This window comes from Schistocerca americana, chromosome X (genome assembly GCF_021461395.2).
Source record: "Schistocerca americana isolate TAMUIC-IGC-003095 chromosome X, iqSchAmer2.1, whole genome shotgun sequence".
Classification (NCBI taxonomy): Eukaryota; Metazoa; Arthropoda; class Insecta; order Orthoptera; family Acrididae; genus Schistocerca; species Schistocerca americana.
The window spans coordinates 713,116,989-713,144,323 of record NC_060130.1 but is presented as its reverse complement, the minus strand read 5'-3'; the positions used below and the strand labels follow the sequence as shown (position 1 = coordinate 713,144,323).

The 27,335-nt window shown below is 42.2% G+C and overlaps 1 protein-coding gene across 1 annotated transcript; it reads left to right on the top strand.

Annotated features, from left to right (window-relative positions):
• Positions 1-24,736: 24,736 nt before the first annotated feature.
• Positions 24,737-25,653, top strand: LOC124556267. Its single transcript, XM_047130253.1, has 2 exons — positions 24,737-25,390; positions 25,465-25,653. Exons 1-2 carry the CDS (start codon positions 24,737-24,739, stop codon positions 25,651-25,653), a joined length of 843 nt encoding a protein of 280 aa, XP_046986209.1.
• Positions 25,654-27,335: the final 1,682 nt, after the last annotated feature.

Below are 27,335 nucleotides of genomic sequence, written 5' to 3'. Positions count from 1 at the left end.
AGCTTCTGCAACCTATGTAGAAACAGAACGACCTGAGTCAGTGCAACAGGATGACCATTTGGTGGAAATGCACACATTTTGGTGTGTCTCCAAACCAGATACAGATACTACAGTCTGAACAGATCTGCATCCATTCACATGTATTAGCCCAACATGCTATCATCGTTATTCTGTACCATCCAACAGAGAAAAATTATGAACTATAAAAGCTCCACTAACTTCATCCGATGTAGAACTCACCTAGGCACCGATGCTGGCGTGATGACGCATAGCTGCGGTGGGGCCTAGCACGGAGAAAGAGATGTCGCGCCACGTGGTGTGGCCGTTCAGTTTGAGGCGCCATGTCACGGACTGTGCGGCCCACCCCGCCAGAGGTTCGAGTCCTCCCTCGGGCATGGGTGCGTGTTGTTCTTAGTTTAAGTTAGTTTAAGTAGTGTGTAAGACTAGGGACCTATGACCTCAGCAGTTTTGTCCCTTAGGAATTCGCACACATTTAAACATTTGAGAGATGTTGCTATGCTTCCCAGAATAGCATTCCTCCTAGCAATGCTAACAGAATAGCTCGTCCATCACTAAATTTACCCATCAAATTGCTGCTGCTGTCGGTGTGGGACCATCCTATGACCGGTTTCGTAGGAAGATTCCGTCAATCCATGGCTTGTGGTGGGATGATTCACGTTTCCAGCTAACGATAGGGTCTGCCTGAATGGAGAGGACTGTTGGAGTGTGGGAATGTAGATGACTTAACCGTGTTGTTCTCTAGACGACCAAATGGTGAACTAATACTTAGTATTTGTTGGATAGCTTTCGTGATTGCGTGGAAAATTGAGAAGATTGAAAATGGAACTGTGTTTGCGCTGGACCGTTATTCCCCCGCATCTAAATTGTTCGGTTCACTGCTTCTGCACATTTCGCGCCCTTATTTAGTTGAGGGAACATGGATTGTTGTGTGTGCATCTGGCAGGTGAAAAACACGTTTTCTGGTTCTCTAGACATGAGATACACATGAACTGACTTTGTAAATTATAGGGATGATTTGGGATCTGTTACATCAAGGTCATTGGTATTCTTGAGTGGAAATAACAATTTCCCTTATTTGTTTCCACTTCTTATGTAAAGGTCTTCACAGGTGGGAAAAGTTTTGGGTTTGTTGAGGAATAGTTTCCAGCCTATATCTTCGGAAGTATGTTGCGTGAGCGATCGGTAGGCTAATGCTGTGTGCTTGATATCGAACAGTACCGCGAAAATGGTATAATATTATGACAAACAGTGCAAAAATACGTGTGTTCCTGTAATCCCAGAGTCTGGATATGGGTGTAGAAAAGCAAGCAAGCAAGCAGGTCCGCACCAGAAACAATAACGCGTTTGAGGCGAGGGGAAGCGAGCCCAAATTTGTAGAACAGTTGTGAGAGTAACTTTGGTCTGCTGAGGGTGCTGTGGTCACCTGTTGGGCATGGATGACAGCCAAACTCACAGGGAAATATCTAGTGCTGTGAGGGCTGTATACGATGCTGTCTGTCTTCGTGGTATATGTACGAATGATGTAAAAGGGATGATTTTGTATGACTCATGACAGGAATTTTATGTTTACTACATTGACTCGGTATGCGGTGATACATTGCTGGGTTGGAGATTGGTTTCGCACTCTAATATTCAAGCTTCTTTCCTCAGTAGGAGATCAGTGTAATTGAGTAGGTGTCTTTCCAAATTTGACGATATGTAGGGGCAATTTGCAGCGTTTAATTGTCGGTGCAATATGGCGATCTGTGTGAAATAGTTTTTTTCTTGCTGAAAGTCTCATCTGCAGAAAGAAAGAAAAGTTGGACGGTGCTTCGATAGTGGTGGCATCAGTAATTCCGCAGGTAAATTCGATAAGAGCCAATCATAATGCTCGATTCATTCACAAGACATTCTTTTCTGCTGGGATATAGGAGTCTCTACATAGCTGTGGGAACGTTTGTGTATGTTGAAAGTATGAAGGGTAACACATGATCGATGGGGTACCATGTTAGGACTGCTAGGAAGACTGCATTCGATGTTATTCTGCGCTATTTTCGTAAACAGGTTCTGTTAGGGCAAGAATGTCCGTGCATACAAGCTGAGACATCAAGAAAGTGACCGTTAGCTATTTCTGGGACACTGCAATTTCCGTGAGGTCGACCCCTGTTCTTATTTTACATAGCTATGTGACATTAGTATAAGATAGAGAACCTTGTTAGATGCGCTTGCGATGATTTGTAGCTACGCCCGCACTTCACGACTTTGCATCAGTCACGCTTGGCTGTTAAGCATGGTTAGACGCATCTCACATGTCATGCTAGGAACAATGCACCGTGTGCTATTCGGTGACGTCAGTATCCCCAGGTATCGCATCAGAAATGGTAAATCACACGTCCTACACAGAGGTGTCTCGCCTATGGGACCAACATGACCGCGCATTAGAGTTCTGTGACATCAGCATAACACTTGGAGACCTCTAACTGAATTCCCGAAAATAGAAGCAACTTTCACCTGCTCACTGCAGGTAGCAGCTGCATGAGAGTGACGGCTCACGCTGACTTGCATCCGGCGTTGAAGTGCTCTGCAAATGGGTCTTTGCTCCCGTCCGGTCATGTCAGCAATGGTCCTAAGGTGATCACGTACTTTTGAGGGAAATTTCTCAGGTGTCAAGTATGAAAGGGATGTCACCTCCTCATCTGTGCATGGTTTGACAGCTGATGGCCACGTCACTTTGTGGGGGCTGCTGGTAGCCTCCTGTGTGGTCTTGTGGACAGGGGTGGTGCATGGTGCTTGGGCACATTGACTGTTAACTGTTGCATTATTTTGATAGCAGGTCTGTAAGCTGTGGTATGCATTATCTGTGCGGTTTAAGAGTTGATTTCATATCTGCACATCGGTGTACTGCATTATTTAGGATCAGTTTGCAGGTCTGTATTGAAATTATTTTGGTAATTTAGGAGTTGTTTGTGTGTCTGTAGAGCGTTATTTAGGAGTAGTTTACAGGTCTGTGGGCTGTGTGGCTTGACTTCAAGCATGTCAGAGTGTGTGTTTTGTATCGGTGTGATAAATATACTATCTTTCAAAATGCATCCCTAAATAAATTGCTCCAAAATAAATAAAGTGCACTCCTTCCTTACTCTCTCCAGCAGCCCAGCGCAGGCTAAGTCATTTCCCCCTCCAGACAGTCATCTTGAGTTATGTCATGGAACAGACAACAGTGGCCTCTTGCGACAGCACTGTGTACTAGGTCCAGACCTCATGGTGACCACTCTGTATCTCGTTATTTTCCCCCACAGTCTGGAGTTACATCACGGAATGGACGACAACGCTCTCTGGTGGCATTACTGGGTACTAGGTCAAGACCTCTTCAGAACACACTGTTTGTCGCCAAAATTCACCATTTTGGATAACAATACTTGCATTATCAGCTGACATCATGGCCACCATCTTGGATTACCTCACAGAATGGACTACAGAGCCCTCTGGTGGTGGTACTCTGTACTAGATCCAGACTTCGTGGTGAACACTCTGTTTCCCAGCATCTTGGATAACGGTACTTGCGTCATCAGCTGATGTCATGGCGGCCATCTTGAATTACATCATGGTTGTGAGCATCCCTCTGGTTGCAGTACTGTGTACTAGGTCAGCTGGACTCTCGGCCTTCTGGTGAACACACTGGATGGTTGTAGTGCATCAAGTTGTTTAAATAAATGGTGCATGCAAAATAAAGACTTTTGTCCAGCACAGGTCGAGTGCTCTTCCCACCATTTCCTAGGATGAGATGGTGGTCCGGTGACAGGTTAGTGGAGGTAGCCCAAGTAACCTATTTTCCCTCCATTTTCTTAGGTTAGTAGAGGTGTCTGTGGTGTGTTAAATTGTCCTGATGGAATTTGAACTTCCCACCAATCCATAGGAAGATGTGGCTGTTGGGCGACTTAGGTTAGTGGAATTGCCCTTTCATTCCCGCCATTTTCTTAGGTTAGTAGAGATAGCCCTATTGACCTATCTTCATTCCAAAATTAAAACTTTCCACCTATCCCTAGGAAGAGGTGGTGGTGGGATGACTTAGGTTAGTGTAGGTAGCCCAAGTGAGCTATTTTTCCCACCAGTTTCTTAGGTGTGTTGCATTATCCTTATAGAATTTGATCTCCCCGCCATTTTCTGGAGGAGAGGGTTAGGTTAGTGGAGATAGCCCAATTGACTTGTCTTCCTGCCAAAATCCACCATCTTGGATGACGCCATGGCTGCCATCTTGAATTACGTCATCGCCTACATCTTGGATACATATGGCAACAATGGAATGTGGGGTGGCATGGACCTAGCCCCACTACTCCAGTGATAGATGCTTTTATTGATACGAGTGCCATGAGAAAGTCCGCCTAAATTTTCCCTTCTCTGTAATTGGCTACTGTATTCGGTAGTAGACCATCAAAATGATAAATGTCTGTTATAAATATTTGAAAAATTAAACAGTTAATTTACTTGCCTGTCATATAAAAGCATCTCTCAATGGCAGGCTATCATTCTATTAATTCAAAAATGTTAATAAGCATTTGCTATACAAAAAGGCAGACGAAACACTTTGGAGATCCTCAGATGACGGTCTAACTTGGATGGCGGGTGAACTGGTTTGACTGCAAGATCAGACCTGATCGACAGACTCAGAGGACAGACACATTGTGTTTACTTGGTCGGTTTCAGTTAAAACCTTAGTCAGCAGTCTCTAGTTTACTGGACATGTAACTGAGAAGTGCTTTAATAGTAATTACAGAAACATGCAGTTCATTATTTAGTATATTTTCTGTGAAAGTGTGAAGAATGGAAATTATTTGTGTTCATAAAGTGGACTATAATCGTGCAGATTCTTGTATTGTATTAATAAAAAGCGAGTGATATTCCATTTAATCAAACCATTTCAAAATTTAATTATTTTAGCAATACCAGTTCCTTGCTAAATAAATGTTGAGTGACTAGGGCCTCCTGTCAGGTAGACCATTCGCTGGGTGCAAGTCTTTCGATTTGACACCACTTCAGCGACATGCGCGTCGATGGGAATGAAATGATGATGATTAGGACAATACAACACCCATTCCCTGAGCAGAGAAAATATCCGACCCAGCCGGGAATCGAACCTGGGCCCTTAGAATTGACATTCTGTCGCACTGACCACTCAGCTACTGGGGGAGGACAGTTCTTCGCTACCAGTTTATTGCAGCCGCAAGATAACGGACTCACGACCTACGTGCTGTTTTCTGTGCAGTGGACAACTATGGAAGACTGCGTATTGGTGACCATTATTCAGAACTTACCCATTCCACTCAGGGCGGTGGAATGTGCTGCAGTGAGATCAGTGACATGTCGTCTGTGGTAACATGGAGAAGGTATGAAGGGAGGATATTTTTGAGAAAAGAGATTTATCATACACACGGAAACCCCTCACACTATCTCTCTCTCTTCAACGTGCCGTACATGGCATCTCTGGAGCGAAAATTTTGAAGTCAAAGTACTTTGGAATTGTGAGGTTAGATGTTATTAACGAGAAGTGTAAACTGTAGCCGACCAGCAAACTGTGTAAGGACTGTGATACGTGTGAAGTGTAAATATCCAGAGAACTGCATAAGAACTGTGATAAGTAGACTTTAAAATGTGTCTGAACTGTTTTTGAACTTTTGTCGAACTATAATAATTCATGCTGCAAAATCAAATTTATTTGTTACCGTGAAAGTAGTATCGGTGTACATCAGGAATAGAAAGTGCTACGAGAGTAAAAGTTAACGTTGTGTGCGCGTTCCATGGGGCATACGTTAAAAATCATCACTTCAAGATTCTTCACGCTATGAGACGGCGCAGCGCACAGAGAGAGCCACGGACAACAGGTTCGGCAGCGGCTCTGTTCGGCAGCGGCTAGCAGCGGCCGGCGCAGTTAGCAGTACAGGGCGCGTTTGAAGCGTCAGCTTCAGCTCACCACGACAGTTGAGTTGCAGCCAGCGGCGTAGCCCACACCTACGAGAATCAGGGGCAGTATCACAGTATAACATAACAATCGCGACACTTCGCCTCGATTTTGTTGCCTACTGCGCGAGCAGCGCGCCAAACGGCCAGTAAGTTAAACTGTTGAGTTCGACGCGATCGTGAAACCAAAAGTGACTAGTAGTTGTTTATTTTGGTTTGTACAATGGCTTTTACAAATGGGAGCATAAAGTAGCGCAATAAATTGCAGCAAACACAAGAAGAAGACATCACATGTGTCTTTTTTTAGGTTTCCTAAGGACCTTGAGTGGTATATACCATCATGCTATTAAACTGTATCGTCAGGATGCACTTGCAAGCTACATGTATATTGATGATTAGTGTTTCGTTTTAGGGGCATGAAATGGCTAATGACCAGCAGACGAGAAGATCTTATGAAAAAATACTCTGTTTACCTTTATAATAAAGTTAAGTTTTGTCCGCTAAACGTCGAACAAAAACAGTTCACGAACGCAGACAGTAATAAACTCGTGTGGAATGAGGATAACCTCATTGTTTGACATTCCAAATAAGCCACCTCAACTGACGATGTAGAGGAAACTGCCACAAAGGTTCGACAATCCATAAAAGTTGTAAAAACACTCCTATGGCACAGAAGCACCCAGTTCAACTCTCCATATATCAGTGCCAGATTCGTCTGAATCGTCTACACAGACCTGCTTTGGCGATGAAGTGGTAAAATTAAGTGCAGTTATTCGTATCTAGAAAAAGTGTGAGGAGTATCAGAATTTGCAGGTCGCTAGACTTTGTGCAAACTTTTTATGGGACAAGGTCAAGTACAGACAGCAACAGAAACTGTATGAGAAGCATCAAGTGAAGAAAGACAAACAAATTTTGAAGACTATAGGATCCTGCTATTTAAAAAAAGTTGCCCTTGACATGTTAAGCCACATTAGTATGCCATCTGCAAGATGGATAGATGAAAATAAGCTGTTTGCTCTAAATTTATTATATTACAGCACTCAGGCAAACAAGTTTTGTCAGAATGTTTTATGTTTCCTTCAGTGTGTATTCAACTTCCTGCTATCAGGAGAAAGGTGGGGAGAAGTTTTGCAAATAGATGACATCAACAAAAAGTTTGAAAAATTCTCTAGCATCTTCACTGATTACTTTGAAATTACATCCCCTCTCAAAACACAAGAAATAAGAGGCACAGCTAAAAAAGCAAAGCTTTGGATAACAACACAGATCAAAATATCTAGAGCAAGGAAAAGAGAATTACTCAAATACAGGAAAAACGATAACATACGCCCTCTTCTAAACAGTTACGTACAGGAATACATTCTAATCTACAGAAGAGTGACACGACAGGCAAAAAAATGATCAATGATAAGTTCATACCAGAATCAGCAAACGAAAGGCAAGCAGTATGGAAAGTCATAAAGAAGGAAGCAACTAAAGTGTCCCATAAAATGCAAAATATCACTCCTCTTAACCATGAGAACAAGAGTATAATTAATCCACAATACAACGCAAATCTTTGTAAATGTTACTTTGCAGAGATCACAAATAATTTAATAGTCAGTGACAAAACAGATACTAGAAAGAAACAGAAAAACAAAGTGCACCCATGTTCCTCTTCAATCTACATTGATGGAACAACCCCAGATGAAATCATTAGTGCTGCATCAACCATAGGAGAATGTCATCAGGGATTGATGGTATTTCTGATTACATCATAAAGCAATGTATTAAAAATATTTCACTTCCTCTTGCAGATATAGTAAATTCATCTTTTTGGACAGGCACATTTCTAGACAGTTTAAAAATTGCTAAAATGTTCCCTATCCATAAGAAAGGAGACAAAACAAATACATAAAACTATAGACCAGTTTCATTATTATCAAGCTTTAGTAAAATCATAGAAAAAGTAATATATAAAAGGTTAATGAAATTCTTAGAGCAAAACAAAATTCTCACTGATTCTCAATTCAGGAAAAATAAATCAACAACCAGTGCAATCTATGATTTTATAGAAAATGCTGTGCAAGCAATAGACAAAAAACAAAGAGCCACTGGCATTTTTTATACTTAAGTAAAGCCTTTGATGTACTGGACCACAATATACTACTGGAGAAGCTCCAGGTATATGACAGTAGAGGCACTGAACTAAAATGGTTCACTTCGTACTTGATGAACAGGAAACAAAAAATACAAATAAAACATGAACTAAAGGAAAACACCAGGACATGCTTCTCAACTGCAAAAGTTCTAAATAAAGGAGTTCCTCAGGGATCCATTCTTGGACCAATCCTCTTTCACCTGTATATAAATGATCTAGACCTAAACATTGAGTCACAAACAAACACTTTTTTAGCAGATGACACAAGCATCCTAATTACGGGAAATACCCCAAGTCAGCTACAAACAGCTGTTAATAATACTACAGAACAGCTAAATACATGATATGAGGGGAATAGACTTAAACACCAAAAAAAACATTGCTAAATTCCTGTTTAAAAGATGATGCATGCAGCACCAGTGTGTCAATAAATGCCGACAATATTTCATCTTCTCCAGAAAGAAAGCTTTTAGGCTTATGGCTTCAAAATAACTTCAAATGGCAACCACATATAAACAAAATTAATGGAACACTAAATAAAATACTTTAAAGTCTGCATTAACTCTCTGTCAAAGCAAGTTATAGCACTGCCCAAACTGCCTACTTTGCCCAATACCACACCATCCTACTGTACAGAATTATATTTTGGGGAAATACACCATCTAGTTCAGTCATCTTCTTAACTGAAAAAAAAAACTGTAAGAGCAACGCAACCTTCTCGACAAACGGATTCTTGTAAGCCCCCTCTTCCAAAAGTCATCAATTCTCCCTCTTCCCTGCATGTATATACTAGAAATCTGCAAATATAGCCGGGATGGTTCCTTTGAAAGGGCATGCCCAACTTCCTTCCCCCGTCCTTACCTAATCCAATGAGACCAATGACCTCACTGTTTGGTCTCTTCCCCCAAACAATCCAATCCAAACCAATAAGCAAATATATTAGAAAGAATTGAAAAGATGTAAATGAAAATGTTAATATCCATGAGCATGATAAAAGACAAAAGGATAAGTTTCATGTCCAGTCAATAAGGACATCAGCCTATAAAACCTCCACAGTAAATATTGTGGTATATATATATATATATATATATATATATATATATATATATATGTATATGTGTGTATATATATGTATATATGTGTGTATATATATGTATATATATACATATATATATATGTGTGTGTGTGTGTGTGTGTATATATATGTATATGTGTGTATATATATGTATATATGTGTGTATATATATGTATATGTGTATATATATATATATATATATATATATATATATATATATATATATATATATATATATATATATACCACAATCTGGAAAGATTTATAGGGTGAATCAATAAATCATTACATAGGCATGTGGAAGGCATACAAATAAAATGTGGGTTAAGTGACAATATGTTCCACCTTTTAATCCAGAAGGTACAGCAGTTCTCCAATACTGATAAACTAGTGCACATCTCATTGGATGAAACGTCTCTAATGGCAAATTTAACATATAACAGCACTTTTAACAGTTTTATTGGCTTTGAGGATTCGGGGTTTACACTCACAGTATATTTCCCCCACTATTTGGCAATAGCTTGTCCCACTTGGAATAATATAAAGATGAAGGTCGTGCTTGTGGCAACAGGCCACAATGACAGGGTCTTGATCCCTTTTGCATGTAGAGATGTATGTGCTTCTTATGTGTGAATCTATGTGTTTATATTCCGTTGATATCAATGCGGTAAGCTACAGTTCTATCCAACATAACAAGTGTTTCTTCGCGAATGTGTTGTAGCTTGCCACTGCATTCAAGATTTTTATCCCTACTTCCTTTTACTTTAGAATCGTTTTTAGAAACATCTGTGTCTTCTGATATCACACAAGCTCTTGGACAGCAAAAAATAATTCATATATTTCGTAAATCACATAAGAAAGGGATGGAAAACAAACATTAAGCTTACGACACATCTGAAGTTCTCCTTTCTCGCCGCTTGTAGCGCTAGTGTCGCTCTAGCTGTCACACGGTAACAACTTTTACAGTAGTGAGTGTCGCGACTGTTATGTTAGACTGTGGGCAGTACATCGAGAAAGAAAAGTAGGGTAGGCGTTGCCTTTGTATATAGTGGTCTAAGATTTGTATTTGGAACATTAGTATTAGTAAAATGTCTGGGGAAAAGGAAGAGAGACACGCCCTCAGAAGTAGGGAAGGATTTCTGTCTCACAGCTGTAGTGATGATCCAGTGAAATGAAATGAAATGATCGTATGGCATTGTTGGCCTGGAGGCCCCATATGGGGAAGTTCGGCCGCCGTATTGTAAGTCCTTTTAAGTTGACGCCTTGTGAATTCTGAAGTAGCCATGAATGATTAAACTGAGAATGTAGAGTTAACTAATAATAATGACTGTGAAAGTGTAGTTTTAGTGGCAAACAATGATAATCTAAACACAGAATATGTGATACCTATTCAAAATGAAATGATTGCTCGGAATGACGATGCCAGAGAAATTTACCCTGACATCGACTTTACTAATGAGCCAACAGATGTATTACGTACATTAAGTCATGGTACAGCATGGGGTGACACTTTGCCAACTCATGATGATGACCATCATATAAGATCTATGCTATAATTAATTTAGTAAGAACAAAAAGAAAATAAAGAGGAAGTAAGAAAAGCACAAAAAGAAAATAAAGAGGAGTTAAAAGAAGTCAGTGGAGGGATAGCTCAAACTGGTGCTAGCTTCATTCTTTGGAACAAAAGGTTACACATCTTGAAGCTAAAATTGCGCGATGTTGCGAGAAAAAAGATTAATGATGTAATAAATTAAGCCTGTAAGTCAGAAATAAATGAAAAGGTTGAACATTAATCAAAAGTTAAATAAGGATTTGCAGGACCTATATATGGTAATACGAATAACAATTAATCACATTCATAATGTAAGACAAGAGCAAAATAAAGGTATTAAGGGGAGGTTTACTATCTTTGGCCCCCGAAAAAAGCATGTTTTTCGAGGATTTTTTTATCGGGATGTCTTATAGATATCAATGTCAAATTTGGTCAAAATGTTTATTATTATTTCCTCTACAAATTAGAATTTTTTCGACCGGAAATGTCGAAGAGCAAAGGCGGAAGTGCCGTCGGAACGAAACAAAATTTCGATGTAGATCTCCACGTGCGGTATGTCACAGATCAGCCAGCTCGTCTGAAATCAAAACAGAGTTGACGTTAGCGAAGTATATAAGATTCTTTAGGAGTTGTACCTCGCTTAAGTTACTTGGACCATAGGAAGCAAAATGGCGGCCATTTGAAACAAAATATGGTTTTTTCATCGATTTTTCGACTTCGTTGGCCAAGTAAAAATATTTATAGTTGATGGATCTGTATAAAAATGGTACAACTCCTAGACAGTTTAGTTAGCTTCGTCGGAAACAAAGGATCATGCCAATCGGTTCAGTAGATTTGAAGTTATCATACCGCGCGATAAAAAAATCATTTCGAGAGTTTTGACTACATATGAATGCAATATTATGCAACTTAAGTTCAATCTGCTATCCGGGTCCATAAACTAGTCCTACCTCTTCCTCTTAGAGGGCGTTCTGCTCGATTTGGGCCATCCTGCGCTGCTGCAGAGCCGCTCGTACGGCCGGTGACAAGCGGTTTTCGGCCGCTTGGATCCGGTGGTCGTCCGAATGCTTGGCGAACTGCGTCAAATAGAGTCCCAGGGTGACGTCCATCGTTGTCATAGTCTTCAGAATTGTTGAATACCCTTCGTTCAAGCTGCTCACTGCCAGGAGAGTCGCAATCTCCACAATCTTCGCACCAGAATGAAAAAGCTTGGGGGTTAACTTCCAAACACATGCGTTCAAACTTTCATTTGAATTTTCTGCGTTTCCTCCCAAGCACCAGTACAATAACTCGTCCTCGAAGATCGGATGAATCACTTTTTAAACTTCTTTGGAGAGAAGCTGGTCGTGTTGATATTCGTCCAGATGTCCGGTAGCCTCTGCAATGCGCCACTTGAACCAACTAATTTCCCCAGCCGGACAATTTTGCTGTTGTGGGTGGTCATCTGTCGAACACTTGTGGAAATCCTTTGCCCAAATTGCTTTCTTCATCTGTTCCACCTAACTGGAATGCGATCGGATCGCCAAGCCGTAGTACGTCCTAAGCTCCTTGATCACTTGATCACTTGATCTTTGGGCAAGCGCATAGAATAATTTTTCGCGGCTACAAAGTCTAAATTCCCCAAAAAAAATGGTGTGTGAAAAAGGCCGAGTTCAGGCAGGTGTATTTTTTTGTTCAACCGTGAATAGCAAACATTTCCGTTCCGTATTCGGAAAACCGTTTCAGGGATCAAAAAATGCAATTTAAAAAAATCGATTTTTTGAACCAAAAGATACTAAACCTCCTCTTAAAGCGTGTAATGAGAGACAAAAAATACAATGGAGTCATTTACAGAGTTTCAAAACTGACCATGAAATACTTAGTTGTAATATTCCACATGTATAATCCTCTTGTAAAGGCAATACAATTGGGATCTAGGGAAAACTGAGAGAAATAGAGCAAAATATATTTCCTGAGATGCAAGACAAAATAGAAAATAAGATTAAACAAAAAGTCGAAATTTGGTGAACAAGAAAGAAACAACGGTATTGTTCATATAAATAACGTAGCAAATCATGCTAATGCATGTAAATTCCATCATTTCTCTTGTAAGGGAACTACACTATGCGATCAAAAGTATCCGGACCCCCCCCCCCCCCAAAAAAAACCTACATTTTTCATATTAGGCGCACTGTGCTGCCAACTACTGCCAGGTACTCCGTATCAGCGACCTCAGTAGTCATTAGGCATCGTGAGACAGCAGAATGGAGTGCTCTGTGGAACTCACAAACTTCAAACGTGGTCAGGTGATTGAGTGTCACTTGTGTCATACGTCTGCACACGAGATTTCGACACTCCTGAACATCCCTAGGTCCACTGTTTCCGATGTGATAGTCATGTGGAAACGTGAGGGAAACGTATAGCACAAAACCGTACAGGCCGACCTCATATGTTGACTGACAGAGACCGCTGACAGTTGAAGAAGGTCGTAAAGTGTAATAGGCAGACATCTATCCAGACCATCACACAGGAATTTCAGGATCCATTCAAATGGTTCAAATGGCTCTGCGCACTATGGGACTTAACATCTGAGGTCATCAGTCCCCTAGAACTTAGAACCACTTAAACCTAACTAACCTAATTACAACACACACATCCATGCCCGAGGCAGGATTCGAACCTGCGACCGTAGCAGTCGCGCGGTTCCGGGCTGAAGCGCCTATAACCGCTTGGCCACCGCGGCCGGCTCAGGATCCATTGCAACTACTATGACAGTTAGGCGGGAGGTGAGAAAACTTGGATTTCATGGTCGAGCGGCTGCTCATAAGCCACACATCATGCCGGTAAATGCCAAACGACGCCTCGCTTGCTGTAAGGAGCGTAAATATTGGACGACTGAACAGTAGAAAAACGTTGTGTGGCGATCCGATGTCAGGGTGTGGGTATGACGAATGCCCGGTGAACGTCATCTGCCAGCGTGTGTAGTGCCAACAGTAAAATTCGGAGGCAGTGGTGTTATGGTATGGTCGTGTTTTTCATGAAGGGATGTTGCACCCCTTTTTGTTTTGCGTGTCACTATCACAGCACAGGCCTACTTTGATGTTTTAAGCACCTTCATGCTTCCCACTGTTGAAGAGCAATTCGGGGATGGCGACTGCATCTTTCAACACGATCGAACCTGTTCATAATGCACGACCTGTAGTAGAGTGGTTACACGACAATAACATCCCTGTTATGGACTGACCTGCACAGAATCGTACCCTGAATCCTATAGAACACCTTGGGGATGTTTTGGAACGCTGACTTCTTGCCAGGCCTCACCGGCCGACATCGCTACCTCTCCTCAGTGCAGCACTCCGTGAAGTATGGGCTACCATTCACAAAGAAACCTTCCAGTACGTGATTGAACGTATGCCTGCGAGAGTGGAAGCTGTCATCAAGGCAAAGGGAGGGCCAACACCATGCTAAATTCCAGCATTACCGATGGAGGGCACCACGAACTTGTAAGTCATTTTCAGCCAGGTGTCCGGATACTTTTGATCATGTAGTGTATATACCCAACAGCCTTCATTAGACAGTTTGAGGGCATCATTCCGGAAGACATGAGAGAACAACAAAACATCAAATTCGTGGCCAGTAGATTAGAATGCGAAGCAATATCATGTGAACAAGGGTCAGTAACGCATGTGAAACATAGAAAGAATTTGTACAAGGATTTTTAATCAATTCTGGGTATACTAACACACAAAACAGAGACATTTCTGAGGGCAGAAGCTTAAAAGTAGTGGTTGTAGCAACTACAGAGATTTTTCTAACATTAGTGGGAAAAGAATCAAGACTTAACTGACCTATTAAGAGAATCTGACCTAATAGGAATTACTATATTTAAGTTCCCAGTGTTTGTGCAAGAGAAGTTATTCAATGTAAATAAAAGTGATCTCAGTCACCTAATGTACACTCCTGGAAATGGAAAAAAGAACACATTGACACCGGTGTGTCAGACCCACCATACTTGCTCCAGACACTGCGAGAGGGCTGTACAAGCAATGATCACACGCACGGCACAGCGGACACACCAGGAACCGCGGTGTTGGCCGTCGAATGGCGCTAGCTGCGCAGCATTTGTGCACCGCCGCCGTCAGTGTCAGCCAGTTTGCCGTGGCATACGGAGCTCCATCGCAGTCTTTAACACTGGTAGCATGCCGCGACAGCGTGGACGTGAACCGTATGTGCAGTTGACGGACTTTGAGCGAGGGTGTATAGTGGGCATGCGGGAGGCCGGGTGGACGTACCGCCGAATTGCTCAACACGTGGGGCGTGAGGTCTCCACAGTACATCGATGTTGTCGCCAGTGGTCGGCGGAAGGTGCACGTGCCCGTCGACCTGGGACCGGACCGCAGCGACGCACGGATGCACGCCAAGACCGTAGGATCCTACGCAGTGCCGTAGGGGACCGCACCGCCACTTCCCAGCAAATTAGGGACACTGTTGCTCCTGGGGTATCGGCGAGGACCATTCGCAACCGTCTCCTTGAAGCTGGGCTACGGTCCCGCACACCGTTAGGCCGTCTTCCGCTCACGCCCCAACATCGTGCAGCCCGCCTCCAGTGGTGTCGCGACAGGCGTGAATGGAGGGACGAATGGAGACGTGTCGTCTTCAGCGATGAGAGTCGCTTCTGCCTTGGTGCCAATGATGGTCGTATGCGTGTTTGGCGCCGTGCAGGTGAGCGCCACAATCAGGACTGCATACGACCGAGGCACACAGGGCCAACACCCGGCATCATGGTGTGGGGAGCGATCTCCTACACTGGCCGTACACCACTGGTGATCGTCGAGGGGACACTGAATAGTGCACGGTACATCCAAACCGTCATCGAACCCATCGTTCTACCATTCCTAGACCGGCAAGGGAACTTGCTGTTCCAACAGGACAATGCACGTCCGCATGTATCCCGTGCCACCCAACGTGCTCTAGAAGGTGTAAGTCAACTACCCTGGCCAGCAAGATCTCCGGATCTGTCCCCCATTGAGCATGTTTGGGACTGGATGAAGCGGCATCTCACGCGGTCTGCACGTCCAGCACGAACGCTGGTCCAACTGAGGCGCCAGGTGGAAATGGCATGGCAAGCCGTTCCACAGGACTACATCCAGCATCTCTACGATCGTCTCCATGGGAGAATAGCAGCCTGAATTGCTGCAAAAGGTGGATATACACTGTACTAGTGCCGACATTGTGCATGCTCTGTTGCCTGTGTCTATGTGCCTGTGGTTCTGTCAGTGTGATCATGCGATGTATCTGACCCCAGGAATGTGTCAATAAAGTTTCCCCTTCCTGGGACAATGAATTCACGGTGTTCTTATTTCAATTTCCAGGAGTGTATATACTGGAGCAGTTAGACTTATTGTTCAGCAACAAGTGAGTACTGGAGGGCTGGAGAAAGAACAAGTGGCAAACAGATCGCCATATTGACACATAGGAAAGCTGAAATACAGGTACGAATCCAAATGATGAATGACCTGACTGGGAGAGAGTCTAAGGTGCTGCAGTCAAGGACTGTGCGGCTGGTCCCGGCAGAGGTTCGAGTCCTCCCTTGGGCATGGGTGAGAGCTGGAAAATTAGTGAGAGGTTCAGAACTGGTCCAATCGCGAACTGCTGAATGTAATGGACCGTTATTAAGGTTCTTGTCTTATGACAAGCAGGATGGAATAAAAAATGTACTTATGGTAGAAGATAGGCAGGAATTAAAGGAAGTGCATCAGCTAGCAATTGAAACTGAAATACAAAACATGAAAACAGTTACTATCCTAGATTCAGGTAGCAAAATTAGTGCCACATTTAGTAACTTATACAAAGAAATAAAGGAAGATACAGACGGTGCCAGATCTGTAAAAGTGGTTACAGCATGTGGGTAGAGAAGTAAAATGATAAGAAACCAAGTTTTAATAGAATTTAAGATGCAAAATAAAACATTCTCAGTGAACATTATGGTGGTTCCCAGGCTTTGGGTAGACCTTATTTTGGGGACAGATTGGTTAATTGCTAATATGGCTATGCTAGATTTTCAAAGTGTGTTATGAGGATAAGAGAAGAACAGGATGAGTAGGTATTTCAGTCTATCGGAAACGAAGCCACACAAAATAAAGGTGATAATACAAGAGTACAGGTGATAAGGGAACAGATGCACTGGAACTATGAACCAGAATAAATGATATGTTTGTTTATGGGGGTGGCCCCAGATGAAAAGTTAAGTATAGAGGTTATAATCAAGGAAAAAGTCGCAATTATTTAGGTATTAAGTGAGGAAGAGGCACGTGGGTTGAAAAAAGTACTACTACTCTGTCTAAAAGCATTTTCAAACAAACAAGGGTGCATGAAGGATTATGAGTATGGTATCCAGATGAAACAACATGGTCTGTTTAGATTTAACATGTATTCCATTCCATTGGCAAAAAGAGAAGCAGTACATAAAGAAATGAAGAAAATGATAGAATGGCAAATTATCGAATGATCTTAGAGTAATTATTGCTGTTCCCTTGTAATTGTGCCAAAGAAAGACAGTTCGCATAACTTTAGATGCTAGAGCCTTAAACAAGCTCATTTTACTGCAGATGGATAGGCCTGAGTGCAATCGATGTTGATGTAGCATTCTCAAGACCGACGTTTTTGAGATTCCCGATTCTCGCGCAATTTGTCTGCTGCTGATGTGCGGATTAGCCGCGACAGCAGCTAAGACACCAACTTGGGCATCATCATTTGTTGCAGGTCGTGGCTGACGTTTCCCATGTGGCTGAACACTTGCTGTTGTCTTAAATAACGTAACTATCCGGCAAACGGTCCGGACACTTGGATGATGTCGTCCAGGATACCGAGCAGCATACATAACACACGCCCGTTGGGCATTTTGATCAAAATAGCCATACATCAACACGGTATCGACCTTATCCGCAATTGGTAAATGGTCCATTTTAACACGGGTAATGTATCATGAAGCAAAAACCGTCCGCACTGGCTGAATATTACGTGATACCACGTACTTATACGTTTGTGTATATTATAGCGCCATCTATCACAAAGCGAAAAAAGTGGTCCAACTGAAACATTCATATTTCTTTACGTACTACATGAATATGTAATAAAAATGGGGGTTCCTATTTTTAAAAAATGCAGTTGATATCCGTTTGACCTATGGCAGCGCCATCTAGAGGGCCAACCATAGCGCCATCCGGTTTCCCCCTTCAAGCTAGACGAGTTTCATTCTTTGTAGTTTTTTCGTTTGATGCTTATTTTGTGAGATATTTGTAGCGGTCACTATCAATGGACCACCCTGTATATATATCCACAGTACTGTGTATATGTAATTAAATTTCACTGTATACGTAAAATAGAGTATATTATTTGTTGTTGTATATGATTTCTTGGCAGATGAAGGAGGGCAGGGCAGGGTATGTGCTGGAGATATGCAGGAGCTGCCGAAGATGTCATATGAGTGTATATTCTAAAAGAAATATTTTTTTTGTTTCCCATACTTTTTGCATGTGTATGTTTTTTTATTATTAGATAATTATGTTGCAGGCGATACAGGGGAGATGAAATCTATAACTACAACTAGTCAATGAAGTTGCTTCCGGTGATATGTTGCGGTGTATGTGCTGTACCTCACGAGATCGGCGAGGACATGGCGGCGGAGGATGAGAAGTAAATACTGTGGAATCGAGCTGCTGCAAGCAGCTTGGTTGCTGCAGTCCTGACCCGCTAGCCTGAGCAATACGAGTCCATGGACGTCAGAGTGGTGCTGTGGTGGCTGCTGCGGGGGCGGCAGGGATGGGGGCGTCAGTAGCGGCTTCGCCCGTGTCAACTAGTGGCGCTCTTGTCGGCGAAGCACGCCGCACAGGACCTCGTTTCAGTATTATAGTCTTCGCTGTCCCCAGCACACGAGACACAGTGTGTTGTGAGAATTGTCCTCCTGACCCAGCCGCTGTAGAATAATGAAAAAAGAATTAAGTACAACGTTCTAGACAACGTCTGCTGTCGCAGCTGCTCCAGAGAAAGAAAGAATACTGATTATTTGTAAGCAGAGTGAGTATGTACTACCTATTTTGCTCTGACTTCTTGGCATCTCCCTCATCTTCTAACGACGACATAGGTTGGTTCAAAAGGGTTCAAATGGCTCTGAGCACTGTGCGACTTAACTTCTGAGGTCATCAGTCGCCTAGAACTTAGAACTAATTAAACCTAACTACCCTAAGGACATCACGCACACCCATGCCCGAGGCAGGATTCGAACCTGCGACCGTAGCGGTCGCTCGGCTCCAGACTGTAGCACCTAGAACCGCACGGCCACTCCGGCCGGCGACGACATAGGTCTCTCTCCATCTGCTCCACCCACTGTGGCATTTCGTTGAGGAAAACTTTCAACTTGTGACTAGGAAGGGGGTTTTCCCATACAAGTGTGTGGATAGCATGGCGAAACTCAACAAAACCAGACTACCCGACATAACTGCACTCTCCAGCAACCTTACAGGCTCAAATGGTTCAAATGGCTCTGAGCACTATGCGACTCAACTGCTGAGGTCATCAGTCGCCTAAAACTTAGAACTAATTAAACCTAACTAACCTAAGGACAGCACACAACACCCAGCCATCACGAGGCAGAGAAAATCCCCGACCCCGCCGGGAATCGAACCCGGGAACCCGTGCGTGGGAAGCGAGAACGCTACCGCACGACCACGAGATGCGGGCCCTTACAGGCGATGCCATAACGGATGCAGAGTATAAGCATGTCATGAATGTCTGGCAGGAATTCAGCATTTCCACTTTAGGAGGTATGTATGGCATTACATGGACAAAGACGTGTGCTTGTTAGCGGATGTTTTCGAGAAAATCTAGAGTCCATGCATGACCACAAATTCTCTGGATCCCACCTTTTATTAATGGCACCTGGGTTGTGTTGGGAGGCAATGCTCAAGAAAACGAAGTGCAGCATAGAATTATTGCCTGATGCTGACATGCCGCTTTTCTCTGAGTGAGGGATCCGTACGGGAATTTTCTGATGTGTCCATAGGCATGTGAAGGCAAATAACTGATGGATGGGTGACAGGTTCAATGCATCCCTTGGCTGGAGTTACATAATGTACCTGAATGTAAATAACTTATATGGGCAAGCCATGCAGCAATCACTGCCGATTGGTGAGTTTCGATGGGTGCCGGAAGACGAATGCGTGAGAAATCATGGGGGCTACGGCAGCCAATAGTGATGTAAAGTATGTGGTGGAGGCAGAACTCACATACCCTATTAATCTGCACGATGTGCACGTCGATTTGCAGTTGTGTCCAGAGCAACTAGTTTTGGGAGGAGGCTCCACCCCAAAACTGATGACAATGCTGAGGAATAAGCAGAGATATTTTATTCATTATTGCAATCTCCAGCAGTGTCTCAGCTTGCGGGTGGAGCTGGTTAGAATCACCCAGCCTATCTCAATCAAGCAATCCCCCTGGTTGAAGGAGTTTATTGATGTGATTACGAAACAGAGAGTTTCCGCGAGTGAGACTCTGAGAAAGATTTTTACAAATTAATGAATAATACAGTTTTTGGCAAAACAATGGAGAATTTGAGGCAATGATGTGAAATTTTGATTAGAACCGAATGGGATGGGGGTTGTGATGTACGAAAATGCATTGGCAGACCAAATTTTAAGTGGGTCACCATATTCATTAAAAACTTCGCTGCTGTGGAGATGCCGAAGACTGCAGTAGAGTTTACGAAACGTATTTGTGTGGGAATGTACATACTAGACATTTCCAAACTCCACATACACCGCTTTATTTACCAGTTTGTGAGAAGTTTTGTCACAGATCCTAAATTACTTTATATGAATACAGATAGCTTCATCCACTGGGTGAAGAACTGCGATCCATATGAAGTAATGAGGTATCACGGTAATGAATTCGACATATCCTCATACACAGCCAGTAATCGTTGTCGTATTGTTCCACAGAACAAGAAGGTTCTCGGCCTTATGAAGGACGAGGGTAATGGATTGCCAATTGTGGAGTTTTTAGGTCTGCTACCAAAATTGTATGTGTATTGCACACTGGAAGGTGCCACCTAGAGACGGTGTAAGGGTGTGCACCGTAAGGCATCAAGAGCCCTGAACATCAAAGACTGCTTGTGGTGCCTGTATAGCGGTGTTCGTGATGCTGCATTGCAGCCGCCGCATATGGTGCGGCAAACAAACGTGCGCGTCATTTATGTTGGCGGCCGAGTTTAGGTTCGTTCTGCGCATCTGACGTCACAAAACACAGTCAGCCAATGAACAGAGAACGACGTTGCCACATCTCGATTGCAGTGCAGAGCATGGACGAGTGTCTTCAGTTTTAGAAACGTTCAGTCATAAATAAAGTAATAGAACATTAGCAATGTCTTGATAGCAGACATTCTTTTATAGAATTTTTGGAAAAAGCATTCTTTATACCAGTTGCTTCATATTCTATTAATTAATTATACCAAACAAGCAATAAGACTCCTAATTCAGGCGATAGCAAGGAAAGGTGTTTGTATCACACTCACGAATCGTTTTTTCGCAAGAACAGCGGTAATTGTTTATTTCCTATTGTACTTCGACAAAGCGTGAGTAATTCATAGTCATACCAACAGTGTTTGTCACTATTTTGCGTGACATGTTATAGTCATCATGGCGCTGTGTAGACGGACGAGGTGTCACCGGCACGGTAGCTCAGCGTGTTCAGCCGGCACGGTAGCTCAGCGTGTTCGGTCAGGGGGTTAGCTGCCCTCTGTAATAAAAAAACTGAGTCAATCGACCAACCACGAACATGAAAGGATGTCTTACGACGTCCGCCCCGAGCAGATGCAACGAACAGAAGCGAAGAAAAAAAAAAAAAAAAAAAAAAAAAAAAAGCGTGTTCGGTCAGAGGGTTAGTTGCCCTCTGTAATAAGAAAACTGAGTTAATCAATCAACAAGGAACTTAAACGGATGTCTTACGACGTCCGCCCCGAGCAGATGCAACGAACGAAACCGACCAAAATGACATTAAAAAAAAAAAAAAAAAGGTGCCTTAGCGTAACGGTTAAGGTGTTGGGCTGCTACGCGAAAGGTTATGAGTTCAAAGCTTATGCGGTGCTTTATATTTTCGCTATTTAAAAACAATATCGAAGTGCCTTACTTCACGAATTATATTCGTTTGAATGCAATTCTTTGAAATTTTTAGTGCTTTGTCTCTTCATTAACCCTTTCGCTGCTGCAGACACGTGCTCGCCGCATTCCGCGCTGTGCGCGATTTTGTTATCACTGCACTGCTCGCCTGTGCAGACACATGGTGCTCCCTCTGCTTTGACACACTTATCATTCGATTTCACAAAAACTATTTGGCCCAAAAATTTGATTTTTACACATCTTCTTGACTGATACCTTCCCCCCATAAATGACTTAATTTTGTTTCGATATTCAACGCAGTTATTATGCAGCATTAAATGTAGTAAACCATTGCACGAAATTTTGAAGAGTTTGCAGAGGTAGAAGTCCATAGCGTATACTTTCCGTATGGTCGATTTTAGTTGCCACAATGTTGAGAATGAAATGTGGACAAGATACCTAAATTTCATATAAAATTTACTGTATAACAATATCTCATTTAATTTAAGTACGACATAGGTGTCGTATGTAATATTGAGAAATATTCCATCTTTCGCGACTGTAATAAAAGTATTATTTACACCGGACGCGTTTGGCTTTATTTTAAAGCACTTCAATCAAGGAAAGGTATGGCACATACACAATGGTACTCATGTTCTCTTTCTTGTTTTTGTTCCACAGTCGCAGTTTTACCAATGGTACTGAAATATATTCCTCTTCTGCAACTGTAATAAGGGGCTTATTTAGACCAGACGCGTTTCTCTCTTTTGAAGCATCTTCAGTGGACAGTATTTTGTCTCCTCCATTGCCAAGTCACCTTTCGTAGTTTTGTGCTGCGGTAACACAATATTCAACGTTTGTGTTGGCAGATCAGTGTTTTAGCAAATAAATGATGTTTGTGTGTGCCACACACAAAAATTATATTTGATGTAGCTCAGAGCACTTCACTGATAGACGGTATACTCAAGTCCTAATGTTTTTGTAAGTCCACAGTTTTGTTTAATGTATTTTGTCTACTTCCTTTTGATTGATTGAAGTGCTTTAAAATAAAGCCAAACGTGCTCAGTGTAAATAAAACTTTTGTTACAGTCGCGAAAGACGGAATATTTGTCAATATTACATACGACACCTATGTGGTACTTAAATGAGCTATTGTTATACAGTAAATTTTATATGAAATTTAGGTATCTTGTCCACATTTCATTCTCAACATTGTGGCAACTAAAATCGACCATACGGAAAGTATACTCTATGATCTTTTACCTCTGCAAACTCTTCAACATTTCGTGCAATGGTTTACTATATTTAATGCTGCATAATAACTGCGTTGAACATCGAAACAAAATTAAGTCATTTATGGGGGGAAGGTATCAGTCAAGAAGACGTGTAAAAATCTAATTTTTGGGCCAAATAGTTTTTGTGGAATCGATTGATAAGAGTGTCAAAGCAGTCAGAACACGATGTGTCTGCACAGGCGAGCAGTGCAGTGACAAAATCGCGCACAGCGCGGAATGCAGGGAGCACGTCTTTGTAGCAGCGAAAGGGTTAATGCGGCCGTGGTGGCTTTACTTCATGAACTGCGCGCTACCCCCTAAACGTAAGCTTGCGAACTATGCTATACTATGGCGCTGCTTCTATTGGCGCGTGCGTCGTGTGCAACTGGCAACGCAGCAATCTCCCGCATCTGGGCGGGCATGCGCGAGCCGCGAAGATAAAAGAATTGAACTTACAGTACTCGATCATGAGGGCACAAGATGTACACTGTGCTGCAGTCTAAATTCGGCCTGTCCCTCATGACGATAAAAGGCTCACTTGTGATGATGGGATTCAAACTCTCCCACAACCACAATACTCAATATTAAGTGAGAGGGAGAGAATGAGAGAGAGTGTGTCTGGAGTCAGAGTAGTAATATGATCCATTTATCATAGTTTAACTAATCTATGTGTGTGTGTGTGTGTGTGTGTGTGTGTGTGTGGTGTAAACATTCATGTGTAGTATGTACATGTGTATTTACCAGAGGTGTACAAATTCCCCTTGCAGCCTGCTTGCCCCTAGCACCTCTGCAACCATTCGTGCAGATCAGCCTGCCGCGATGTAAACACAAGAGTGCGCGTGTACTGAGGCATAGTGGGCAATGCAGGCGATACGGGCTCCCGCAAGCCCGGGCTACCTGGGTTCCCGCAAGCCTGCCAAGCTTCACGGGACCCGCTCAGCTTGCTGCGCCTGACAACAGGTTACGCTGTCAAGCTACCGTGACTAGAGTAGCCAGGTAGTTAGCCTGCAGTTCATTTATCGCAACGGTGGAGGCAGCACAATGAATAGGTCGAACTTTAGTGAGATTGAAAAAAAATTGACAACTGGCGAATACATGCTGGTAACGAAACAGAGCACAAGTGCCGCATGGGAAACGTTTTCGTGTGTCTATGAGGCCGCTTCAAATAAATCGGTAGGTGTGTCTCAATGCAAACTATGTAAAAAGCTCTTAAGTACTTATTCGGGAACCTCGAGTATGTTACGACATGTGTGCAAATTTGACAAGCAGTTCCCTCACTCCGTAAATATCTTGAAAGAGGACAAAGATTTAGTGGCCGAAAAGTGCGTCGAAATGTGTGCTAAGGACCTGAGACCATTTAGCAGTATAGAGGGAGAAGGATTTCTTAATTTAGGGCAGACACTGATCGACATAGGAAAAAAATATGGCTCAGTTGATATTAAAAATGTTATGCCTTCCCGAGTGACAGTAGCTAGGAAAGTTCAAACCTTAGCTGATAAAGTGCGCAGCAAAATGCTCCCAGATATAGTGCATGCGATTCGTTCTGGTATATGTGCCAGTACAATTGATCTATGGACAGACAATTACAAAGGGGTGCATTACATGTCCGTGACAATGCATTACATAAATTCAGACTGGCGTTTGAATAAATATGTACTAATGTGCTCTGCGTTTCCTGACTGCCCAAAAACTGGCTCGAATATTCGAAACAAGTTGGAAGATGGCTTAGAAACTATGGGTGTTTCTCGTGAAGACATTGCCAAAATTACGTTTGTCACAGACCAGGGCAGTAACATTGTCAAAGCTCTCGAAGTATATCAGCGTCTTCCATGCATGGCTCATAGTATAAACACAGTCTTGAAACATGTTCTGAGCGAACAGTTTTTGAAAGAAAATGTTCCAAATATATTAGCCATTCTTAATACAGTGCGGGCTACGGTTTCGTACTTCAAGAGAAGAGGTCTCTGTGTGAGACTGAACTCATCTTTAAAGCAGTGGGTTTCAACTCGTTGGAATAGTTATTTTGACATGCTTGTATCAGTCCATTCTCAGATTGATTCAGTGAAGGCTGTTTTACATAATGAAGGTGCCTCTGATAAGATGCTGCGTTATGACCACCATATAACTGGCCAGCTTATAGAATTTCTTAAGCCGTTTAAAGAAGCCACAGTTGATCTAGAGAGTGACAAGGATCCAACCCTACATTTTGTTCTACCGTGGTTTTATGCCTTAAAAACTCACTGTACCGTACGGGATAACGATGAAGAGGTTTGTAATTTTATTCCATCTGAATATTATAGAACCACTTGTGAAATATGTATGTTGAGAAAATGTATTTTCAGGACATGAAACCTTTGAAACAAGCCGCTGATGCCATCCTAGAACAGAAAATGTGCGTTAGTATGTTGCATAAAATTGCAACGTTTATGGTGGCTAACTACCGCACATTAAGAAAGTTAACCGAGGATGAAAAAATTGAAGTTTACCAAGCAGCACGACAGATGTGTGCTGAAGGTAAGCTCCTAAGATAATGCATATATTCTTCATCTACATGTACATGGTTACTCTGCAAGACACACGCAAGTGCTTAGTTGAGGGTTCATCGAACCACTTTCAACTTATTTGTCTGCTTTTCTCGAATTTCGCGCGGGATAGAACACCTACAGCTCTCCGTCTGAGCGCTGCTTTTTTGTATTTTATTCTGATGATCATTTCTTCCAATGTATATGGGACTCAACAATATCTCTTCGAATTCGGAGGTGTAAGTTGGTGATCGAAATTTCATATATAGATCGCGCCACGTCAAAAAACGCCATTGTTGAAATGATTACCACCCCAACTCTTGTGTAATTTCCGCGACACTCTTTCCCCTGTTTTACGATAATACCAAACCAGTTGCCCTTATTTAGACTCTTTCGATCTCTTCCGTCAATAGTAAGGCTCTCCAACTTCGTAGCAATGCTCCAAAAGAGTGTTTTGTCATTAAAACGCCTACAGCATTTTCTGTGTGTCCATTCCTATTTAAGTAGGTCGTAATTGTAATCAGAGGTATTACGTAGAATCTACAGCCTTTAGATTTGACTGGTTGATCTTGTAAACGAAGTTTAACGGACTTAGTTTAGTACACACAGGGATAACCTCGCTCTTGTCATTATTTATTGCCAACTGCTAATTTTCACACCAAAAATATATACCTTATTTAAATCGTCCTGCAGTTAGTTTTGATCTTCTGGTGACTTTACAGGACGATAAATGATAGCATCATCTAAAACCTATTATAATTTCAACTATGTGTAGTACGATCTTCACATTATTCTGCAAATATTAATTGGAACCTGTACAGTTTCAGTACAAGTGCCCAATCACAGCAACCAAGAAACAAATCCAGGGCCGTACAAAATGGCGAAATTTGAGGACTGGGCAGAAGAGCCTCCTCTCCTACATGATGAAGTCAGCAGATACTTGCAAGAACACTGTGTGAACGAGGGAGATATTCTACAGTGGTGGAAAAATAACTCCCAACGACTTCCTCGACTTGCGTGTGTGGCAAGAAAAATATTAAATATACCAGCCACTAGTGCGTCTAGTGAGAGAATTTTTAGTTGCGCTGGAAACCTAATTAGCGAAAAACGATCACGTCTTAATGCAGACAGACTTAACGATCTCGTCATAATTAATTCAAACACTAATCAGCAGACACATTGAAAATACAGTAGAACATTAAACGGGAAACTATGAGTTTGAGCGCAAATTTACTAATTAAGAGTGCAGATTTCTTTCTTGTGCGTTCTGGGCGTCAATTTCTGAGATAGAAATTTTGTAATGCATACAGTTCATTTTTATTTTAGACTAAAATTTTTGATTTCAATCCTTCAAAGTAACATTAATTATTGTTTGTAAACCAATTTCTGTTACTTGGGTTTGCAAAAGTAGCCAAATATTTTTAGGAGTATCTGGTTTGGCCTAAATAATACTTTCAGGGGAACTGAAGGAAAATTTGTAAAGATTTTATGTTGAAAAGTGTTCTGCAAAATAAAATATTCATTTGTGGAGTAAGGCAATACACATTATGAGTTTAAATTACAATTTATTTTGTTGAGTTCCACACACATTGCAAAATGTAATTTTATTCTTGTATTTCTATATTAAGGGGAATCCCACATGCAGAGTCATGATGCTGAAGACCTAGACACTACAAATACTCCTAAAATGA